The sequence below is a fragment of the Eutrigla gurnardus genome (genome assembly GCF_963514095.1).
Source record: "Eutrigla gurnardus genome assembly, chromosome: 4".
Classification (NCBI taxonomy): Eukaryota; Metazoa; Chordata; class Actinopteri; order Perciformes; family Triglidae; genus Eutrigla; species Eutrigla gurnardus.
Window position 1 is genome coordinate 8,478,854 of NC_139918.1, and position 9,832 is coordinate 8,488,685.

The window sequence follows — 9,832 nt, forward strand, 5'->3', positions numbered from 1 at the left end:
TTAATATCTCTACATTTTTACCTTTCAGTTTTTAGCAGCAGCAGTATGGCTGTGGCAGTAATAGTGGGACGTTTATATAGCACATTGTATAGCACATTTCATACACACAGCGGGAATTCAAGGATGTTTTTTGTGATTTGAGTAACAGGGGGCCTGTGCCCCAGTAGAGCTTAATGTCTAGCAACGCCCCTGTCCTGAACTTGACTTGTTTTTGCGTGCCAGGTTGCAGCAATCCTCCGACATCCATGTGAGTGACAGGAGCAATGGCAATGTTTGTCCAATTGATTCTAATGAATGAGTGCCATTTGCTAGTTGTAACTCTTCCAAATTGAACTTATTTTTTAGCTTTTTTAAACACTAAATCTAAAAACATTCATATTTAACTGTTCAAAATGTGTATTGGTCCATCTCAGGCAACTGTATGATTATTTTAGAAGTGAAGTGAAAGATGGATGCATTTTTCTCACTCCTGTTACCAAAACTCATGTGCCATTTAAAAAGCAATATTAAAAGCATTTCAACTAATTCCTTTGGTTTCCCCTCAATTTCCCTTAATTGTTAATTTTGAAGAAATCTTGATGACATGTTGAAATAATTGATATTTGTGACGAAAAATGACTTCATGAAGCTGATGACTGAAGATGAAAAGTTTTGCATTGAAACAGTCGCAGCTCACATTGTGTTGCACAAGCAGCTGACATCCCTGTATGTCAGTTCTCCAGGCTATAGGGTCACTGATGTATCCTCATATGGATGGAACTGGTGGCACATCTTTGAGCATCTCCAAAACTGTTTCCTCGTTGACAAAAACTTGATTGTGTCTGTCTTTTGCAACACAGCAGCTCTGTGGCGTCAGGAATATCTGTCCCTTTGCTGACCAGACCAGCCCTCCTCTTCAGGGCCCCTCCCACACCGTCCGGGGGACCCTTCCCGTCGCTCGCCTCGAAGAAGATCCACGTTCCAGCAGTGAACCCTCGTCAGAACAGCTCAGTACAAAACAGGAAAAAAATCCCCTCGCTGTTTATACTGAGAGAAAGGGCCGTCCCTGTAAAAGTGGATTGTGGAGACCTCTGGATATGCACTCTATAAGTAATCAAGCACTGGTGACAAGTGCTGCCAGATTGCTGGTTGACACTGCAGAAGGACATTGGGCTGGAGGATGTGTGCACATAGAGGACCCCCGTGTGCAGTGTCGCCTGCTGGTGTATGCTCTGAAGTGAACAGCCTGTATTTCTGTCCTCTACGTGCAGAGGTCATTTTCTGAAAAACCAACATGATTTAAGCATTCATGTGCTTCCTAGCCATGTCTCAGTGCCCTGTAGTGGACAAACTGATGTTTGATGTTGTCTGTCTTTTAAACCCTTTGCAGCAGCAGGTTCAGCTGCTTAATACTGTTCAGTACTGTACAATACTCAGTCCTGTTACTCACATAAGAGTAACAGGACTGAGTTTTTAGCATAGAATTAGGAAACTCACAAAAAATAGCCACATAGCATCTCTGCTAAAAACATGTGGACACAGAGCACAATGTAGTCGTTGACCAAAAAACGCTATTTTTAAAATGAACAAATAATATCTAAAAAATAATTTAGGTAACAGGAATGTACACTATTAATGACACCCTCAGTCAACACTAAAATATCATTAAAAATACAGAAAAGTAACTGTGAGAACTTGCTTTTGGTCTTCCCATGGCCTTCAGAAGATTCAAATGAACCAACTTCCTGTTGAACATGTGACTTGGGGAGTTATTTTCCAGAAGGGATTATGTGTCAGGGTAACAGGACTGTGTGAAAACCTGGGGACACGAATAAAATGAATATTTTAATTGGATTAAAATGGACTATTTGGGATATAAATGTGGACGGAAATGGCACCCATTCAATAGAATCCTTCATCTAACAGTAACTTTAAAGACGTTGTTTTCACCGAGCACTTAACTTCAGGGGAAATCAAGCTAATTTAGCAACGGTACTAGCTAGCTAATAGTGACTTCAACACAGTTTCACTTTGGTAGCTGAATTAATTTACGTTCATTTACATCAGACATGTGAAGTGTTGACACTGTAAAGGTAAAAGGTTAAGTGTCTCTTTTGTTCTAACTTAAGTTGGTGTCATTGAGGTCTGGTCAGCAACAGTTGCATTGCTGGTCTGTTCTGAAAGTGAACCTGGGACAAATGTATTTTACTTGGTGTTTTTCAGTTTCATGTGTGTCGTGTTGCTGTTAAAGCCTTAAAGGTATTTTTGTTTGAGGCAGGCGTCTCTGAGAAAAGGATGAGGATCTCTTCAAAGAACACTTGGTAGGTAAATCAGATGCTTAGTTCTGACACACTGGACTTTGTGTTACACTCAAAGACAATACCATGTTTTCAAATGGGATGACTTAAAACATGTTTATTCTGATCTACTTCCAACAGGATGGAGAAGTGCAGGTTACAGATGAAGGACCATGATGAGGGGCCATAATGTTGATCCAGCCAGTGCAAGGATAGTGACAGAGGGAACAGAAGTCCTGGAGAACCTGGATGTTCCAAGTGCCTTCGCCATGTTAATGGTGCTGATATACGCCATCAACCTCAACTACCAAAACAACTGATGAAAACGTTTGAGGTGTTTCAAAAAATACTCCTTGAACTTGATGGACTGAAAACCAGCCCGAAGGTAATGTTGCAAAGGAATATACTGCTGTCCTAAAAAGTGTAATTAGAAAGTGGAAGTTTTAAGTTTAGTTAACATACTAATAGAAATAAATGTGTTCATTGATCACATCCATCATGTGTACCTGCAGTTTGTTTGAAAGACACATGTGGACGCTAGATGTTCACGCTGGATTCTCACACACTTGTTGGCACTAAGTTGCTCGTCTACTGGGTCCACGAAGCTAAAAGTAATGCACGTTTAGAGAGGTGTTGATTACACTTTATAACCCTCCAATGCCGAAAGACTCATTCATGCCTTCATTTCCTCCCGACTGGTTTACTGCAACTCACTCCTCCATGGCATCAGCTCCAGCTCCATCAACTGACTCCAACTGGTCCAGAACGCAGCCGCAGGACTCATCACCCACACCAAAACCTGGGACCACATCACCCCGGTCCTAAAGAACCTCCATTGGCTTCCCATCTCCCACTGCATCACCTACAAAATCCTGGTCCTCACTTTCAAAGCACCCCACCATCTGCCCCCCCCCCCCCCCCCCCCCCCCCCCCCCCCCTCCCACCAACCCTATCGGCCCCTCAGATCCACATCAGTCGGTCTCCTCTCCATCCACAGATCCAACCTCTGTAGTTTTAGGGACTGAGCCTTCTCCAGGGCAGCTCCCAGACTCTGGAACTCCCTTCCCCAAACCATCCGTGATTCTGAGTCCCTCACCATATTTCAGTCCCACCTTAAAACCCATCTCTTCTCCTCGGCCTACCACTAGCCCCATGCTCCTTCCCTCATTTCAACTGATTGTTGCTCTGTTTTGGCTTTGTCTTATTTATTTATTTATTCATTTATTTTAGTTTTTTATTTGGTTTGTTTGTTTGTTTTCTGTAAAGCGTCTTTGTGTGCGGAAAAGCTCTCTACAAATTAAATGTATTATTAACCTCTGAAGGCGCGTCTGTTCTCCACACTATGTGAGGAGATGGAGCTGAACTTTCAGCTGTGGTGTTTCACAGCGAGGCTAGGTGGCTCTCAAGAGGGAAAGTGTTGTCCCGAGTCTTTGAGCTCACAGAGGAAGTTTGTGTGTTTTTGGAGGAGGAGCAGATTCATGACGTTGCAAGCAAGTTTAGTGATGAACAATTTCTGATGAAACTGGCCTATCTCAGCGATATATTTAGAAAACTCAATGAATTAAATCTTCAGCTTCAAGGCAGAGACGAGCACCTTCCTCACCTGGCAGACAATATTAGCACATTCACAGGAAAGCTTGAGATGTGGGGCAGACCACTTTCTCAAGGAAATACTGGTCCCTTTGAGAATCTGAGGGGTTTTGCTGAAACCAGTGATTCTGGAGCCACCACAGTGATTCCCATCTCTTCCCTTACCTGTATGACTGAGTGAGGGATCCATTCAATGCAGCAGCACTCACTGATTTCACCTCTGATGAAGAGGACCAGTTCATTGAGATGACATCTGCCTCCACCCTGAGGCTGAGGTTTACAGGCCAGACATGAGTGAGTTCTGGCTTGGTGTGGAGGGGAGCATTCACTCTGCTTCCCTTCACCACATCCTCTCTCTGTGAGATGGGCTTTTCTGCTGTCGCCTCACTGAAAACACAGATCTAAGACATGACTTGAGATTGTCAGTATCAACCTGCAACCTCGCCTTGAAAAGATCCATCCATCCATCCATCGTCCACCGCTTATCCTGTATTCAGGGTCACGGCTTTATTATCATTCTAGCAAAGTGAAATGTATTCCATTTTTCTGTTTTGGAAAAAGCTCACAGACTGATGGAGAAATGACCAACATTACAAAAAGTTTAAATAGAAGACATTGACAAATATCTGAATTTTTTTCTTTTGTACGTTATTTCAATTAAGTTAAACTTTTTTTTGTTGGGGGGGGGGGGGGCATGACTGGAGACGTTTGAGAACCACTGGATTAGAGAAACATCGTGGAGATGGTTTTTGTATCACTCTGTTTCACTGTGGAGGGTATCTTTGGCTCTGGAAGTAAACTGTACGTAACAGGTAAGGAGAATATTTCATGTCCCTTCAGTTGTTTTATAGAACAAGTTGAAAATGTGTTTTAATGAGTTTCTGCTGATTCAGGCTTCTCATGTTAGTTTTTCCATCATTAGTAGAGAATTCTTGTGGCCGTGAAGCTGTTGTTCTATTAAAAGGTTCATAATTCCTGAAACAACGACTCAAGTTATTCTTTAATTCTGCAGGAGATCAAACAGATTTTTATATATCAATAATTCAGCAGAATATAATATTAGAAATGTATGAAATTATGTTGTCAATGATCAAAATTCAATCATTTTTAATAGTAAAATTGACCTCATGACATTCATGTTATGTGATGGTACGGTATGTTTGTGGAAGACATATTTATACATAACAGCAAACAGATACTGCAGGTGATTGTAAAATAAATCTAATTCATGCATATTAATTTATGTTTTTTAATATATGATTCAGAAAAATAAATGACACATGTATCTCGAGGCACAAATTCCAAATATATTACTGTAATTACAATTTTGAAAGTATATTATATTATATTATACTATATTATATTATATTATATTGAATTTGCCCAAGTTATAAATAAAGTTACGAAAAAAAAATGCATTGCGTATACATATTTTCTGTTGTGTGTGTGTGCAGTTTGAGTATTTTTGTAAATATATATTATATGTAATATATATTGAAATAATTTTAATTACTTAGAGATGAAGGTTAATATGTCAAATATTATTATATCTATATTAACACTACTGAATCAACAAAATGTGATAACTCTATGAAGGTATATACATTTATCTTCAATATTATATTATATTATATTATATTATACCATATGATATATCAAAATTGTTATGAAATAAGTAAATACATTATTATTTGTATCATTTTCTTAAGCAAGATTAAAATAAATGGTGGGAAACATAATATTATCATATTAGCAACTATATTTTATGTGAAGGTGAATATGGAACTTGTAGTAATATGTATATAAGCCCTAATATAGGAAATACAATTCAACTATATTAAGATACTTTTCATAGTTATAAAAGCTGTATAAAGATATACAAATGCATCTTCATAATTATATTATATCATATTTAATGATATTATATGTAAATCCCCCCCTCATCGGTTAATAACATCTAAACATTTGTATGTAATAATATACAGCAGTCATTATTCATATTTGACATTTCATTCATTTAAAATTATTCTGATAAACGTCTAAGTATATGATGGTAATTAAATAATATGTTATACATGTTGAAATCATCACAATTACTTTGATACGAAGGTGAATATTGTTATAATATGTATATTAGTCCCTTCTGAATACACAAAGTGGTATAACTGTATAAAGGTATCTTCATAATGATATGATAGTATATGATAGTATGTTATTGTTGACTGTGTGAATGTGTGTCTGTGCTGCTTGTTGCTGCTGTCAAACTTCAGATGAGCAGGTAATGAAGCCCGTGGTGAGCGTGTACCCAGCAGCATCCAGAGCCCCCCTGGAGGGGAAGAGCTCTCTGCTGTGTCTGGCCTCAGACATGTTTCCTCCTGTAGTCCGGTTCTCCTGGAAAAGACGAAAGGAGACGGGTTCTCTGGAGGAGGAGGTGCTCCCTGCTGTGGGAGAGCAGCTGGAGATCAGAGAGTCGGGACACGCCGCCGCCATCTTGCTGCTCCATCAACAAGAGATCAGCACATATAAATACCGCTGCTCCGTCCAGCACGAGGGGGGCACAGTGGAGGCCCAAGCAGAACAAGGTACTGAAGGCTTGGTGACTGTTCAGCAGTGATTCAGCTTCATGTGGATGCACTGCTGTCCAAGATATCAGAGGAGCAGACGACTGACGTCGCTCACTGTCACTCCTTTTCTCTTCCAGAGGTTCCAGCTCCAGCAGACCTGCCAGCTCTGCAGCAAGCTGACTGTAAGATCAACTGCTGCCCCCTTTAATATAATATATATGATATGTTAGAATAATAAAAAGCTGCTTGGGGTCGCTGCAGTGAGGACTTAGCCTCGATACATGGGGTGCCAACTCTACCGACTGAGCTATGCGGCGCCCCGTTATGCTGCTATTTAAATCATTGTCCTGGCTCCATCCCTACAACGCTTGGTGGGCCCTTATTGGTTGTTTTTAAGGAGGGCCTTTGAACTTTCATTCAAATTGTAGCCGACCTCTGTCTTCATGCAAAGCTGGTTTTTAAAAAAAGGTTACTCTGATGAGAGAAGAGATGGGCATGAGGACTTAGGACACCAGTTCCAAATATCAAGCAACCACATTTATTGTTTAGCTTTTTTGCTCTTTGTTACTGTCTTAGTCGTCAGACCAAATGTTCTTCAAAAGAGGATAAACCCGATCGGCCTGACATTTCCTCCTCACATGTTTCTATCTAACAAAATATTCTGCTTCAATCCATATTTGTTGGCATTTAACCTTCAAACACTACATTTTCACTGTTGTGAGAAAGACAAAGGGAGGCAGCACCTGTATTAACGGGGAAGTCTAGCAGCCATCAAACAGCACCAGAAATTACATTTATAGAACCGAAAAATCATAATTCACCCACTTGTTTAGGACAATGACATCATCAAATTAACAATAGACATTCAAAACTTCAATCTACAACCTTAATAGAAGTAAAATATGAATGTAAAAATGTCTTATGAGGGCTGATCTGGGACAAGCTGTTACTACAGACTTGTGGACAGCTCTTACCACAGAGTCATATGTAACCATCACCTGTCATTTCATTCAGAACGGGGAGTTGAATACTCTATAATCATTAAATAAGAGTACTGGAATATGGAAGTTACTTATGTGTGTGTGTGTGTGTGTGTGTGTGTGTGTGTGTGTGTGTGTGTGTGTGTGTGTGTGTGTGTGTGTGTGTATGTGTGTGTGTGTGTAACAGTGTCCTTCCAGTCTCAGTGCAGGGTGAAGCTGCTCTGTCTGCTGTACACAGTGCTGATAGTGAAGAGTCTTGTGTACTGCTGTGGACTCAGTCTGCTGATGATCTCCAGAAAGAAGGGACGCTCCACCAACTGCTCACATGCTGACTGATCACCATCACATCTCATCAATTCATCTCATTTATCACTTTAATTATATTCACAAATATACATGATGACTTGATGAGGTTGGTTGTATGATGTGTCTTTTTATACAGGATAGATACAGTCATCCTAAAAATATAAATACATATTTAGACATTATATTTACAGTAATTCAGTGTAAACTCTTTGTAGTGTTACTTTGATAGTTAAGATGAATAGTTAGCTGACTGGTTGATGTTTTATTCTTTACAGTATTTTTCTGTGCTTGGGTTTGTTTTTAATACATGATTCAGAGTGTGGCAGATTTGTCAAATTATTTCACTGTAAGATTCTTAATAAACTGAAAATTCACAGTGTTTTATGGACATCCTTGTTTTTATGGATTTCAGTTTGGTTTCATAGCAAATAATCAGGAACAGAACCAAGTTTGTTGAGTTTGTTGGCACCAGTAATGTGACTGTGGATGTAAGTCACTGTGAATATACTTTCACACAGCACCAAGAACAAATGTACAGGAAAATATGCATATAAGCACACAGCTAAACAAGGACAACAGAGCTAAACAAAGAGAAGCAAACATATACACACGGCTATTATATACAGATATTATAGTCAATAGGTGTGGCGGTCCCACCAGGTTCAGTGCTGACCCCCTTTTATATTGGTGTCAGTGTGGATGTTAAACTCTATGCTGACGACACTGTCCTTTAAACACAAACAAACAGCAGAAGTTTTAGCTTTGAAGCATTTTATTGAAGCATGTATTTTTTGACACTGAACTATTACAGCTTCATCAGGATGACATGGATCGGCAGAGCTACTGATTATACCTAAACTAACATTCATATTCATGTACATTTCAAGAAAGAATCACAGAAGTGAGTTGAGGATTTGAGCTGCTTCTCTCACAGATTCCACACACAGATCAAAGCTGAGACAGTGAGTACTGAGCGCTGAGCTGAAGTTCCCAGAATGATTGTCTAACCAGAGTGGATGGTTGTAACTGTCGTTGTGTTATTAATGTGAGAAAGGATGCAGAGCAGAAACCCACACAGCCCGTCTGCTGCAGGAAAGGAAGTGTTGCTAGGCTGCCAACCGTCCTAATAACCACTGAGAACAGATTCCTATCTGCTGCTGTACACAAACATCAGTGTGTGACCTCACAAATACACTTCTGGAAGAATGGTGCAAAGGGTGGACTGACGTCACATTAAACCCCTATGGATTAAGAATGGGACGTCACTTAAGTTCATATGCGAGTCGAAGCAGGTGAGCGAATACTTTTGGGAATATAGTGTACCTGGTTGGAGATCTGCATTCATGCAAACACATTAATGTTCAGGTTCAAATAGTCTAAGAAGTGAGGAGGTCCAGGAGCTAAAGTCAGGATCTGAATCAGGAGCTCTAATTTGTTCCTGTCAGCATTTGGAACAAATACAAGATTCCAAAGCAGAAGCTTTGTTATAATATGAATGTTTGCAGTAAATGATTATTGATGCATGTTGACAACAAGCTCAGCCAGTTGTCCTGAAAGAATTGAGACTGAACACTGAAATAAACTCTGATGTTAAAATGAATTGACTCCCTGATGTTCTGAAATGATTAAAGTTGATACTATAGCAACACCATCTGACAGAAGTTTGATTTGCTCATCTTATTTCTCTGTATGTAATTGAAGACATGAATTATGTACTTGAGCACAAATATGTATGTTTATTTTACATAGAAAAAAAAACTTTTAAAAATAGATTGTTTAATAAAGTGAATTCATCTTTTTTTTTTAAATCTGTATTTATATTGTAGTTTTAAATAAAGTTGTGGTTCCTTATAATGAAATCCACATAGAATATGTTCAGCAAATAATTTAGTTTGTCTTATCTGGAAAATAAAAGTGAAAAAAGGTTTTTGTTTCATTTATTGAAATTGCTTATAGACTCAAAGAACAACACAAAGACACAAATACAATTGTGACTGCTATGACTAATTAAAAACAAGAATGAGAAAACCACATTTTATTTATAACAGATTATATAAAATGTCAACAAAAGTCAATAAAATAGAGATTAAGGCAAAAAACTAAATTTTGAATAAAA

General features: G+C 38.9%; 1 protein-coding gene across 1 annotated transcript; it reads left to right on the top strand.

The window, feature by feature from the left end:
• The first annotated feature begins 4,294 nt into the window (after nucleotides 1–4,294).
• LOC311012234 (immunoglobulin lambda-like polypeptide 5) lies at nucleotides 4,295–8,098 on the top strand. Its single transcript, XM_084007612.1, has 4 exons — nucleotides 4,295–4,678; nucleotides 6,137–6,448; nucleotides 6,568–6,612; nucleotides 7,598–8,098. Exons 1-4 carry the CDS (start codon nucleotides 4,609–4,611, stop codon nucleotides 7,744–7,746), a joined length of 576 nt encoding a protein of 191 aa, XP_083863738.1. The 5' UTR covers nucleotides 4,295–4,608; the 3' UTR covers nucleotides 7,747–8,098.
• Nucleotides 8,099–9,832: the final 1,734 nt, after the last annotated feature.

What these genes read in the sequence shown, in the direction of transcription:
- LOC311012234 (XM_084007612.1), top strand. Translation starts at nt 4,609, where the DNA reads ATGGTTTTTGTATCACTCTGTTTCACTGTGGAGGGTATCTTTGGCTCT. An exon ending in AAGTAAACTGTACGTAACAG is followed by an intron (nt 4,679 to 6,136) that starts GTAAGGAGAATA and finishes GTCAAACTTCAG; the next exon opens with ATGAGCAGGTAATGAAGCCC. An exon ending in AGCTCTGCAGCAAGCTGACT is followed by an intron (nt 6,613 to 7,597) that starts GTAAGATCAACT and finishes TGTGTGTAACAG; the next exon opens with TGTCCTTCCAGTCTCAGTGC.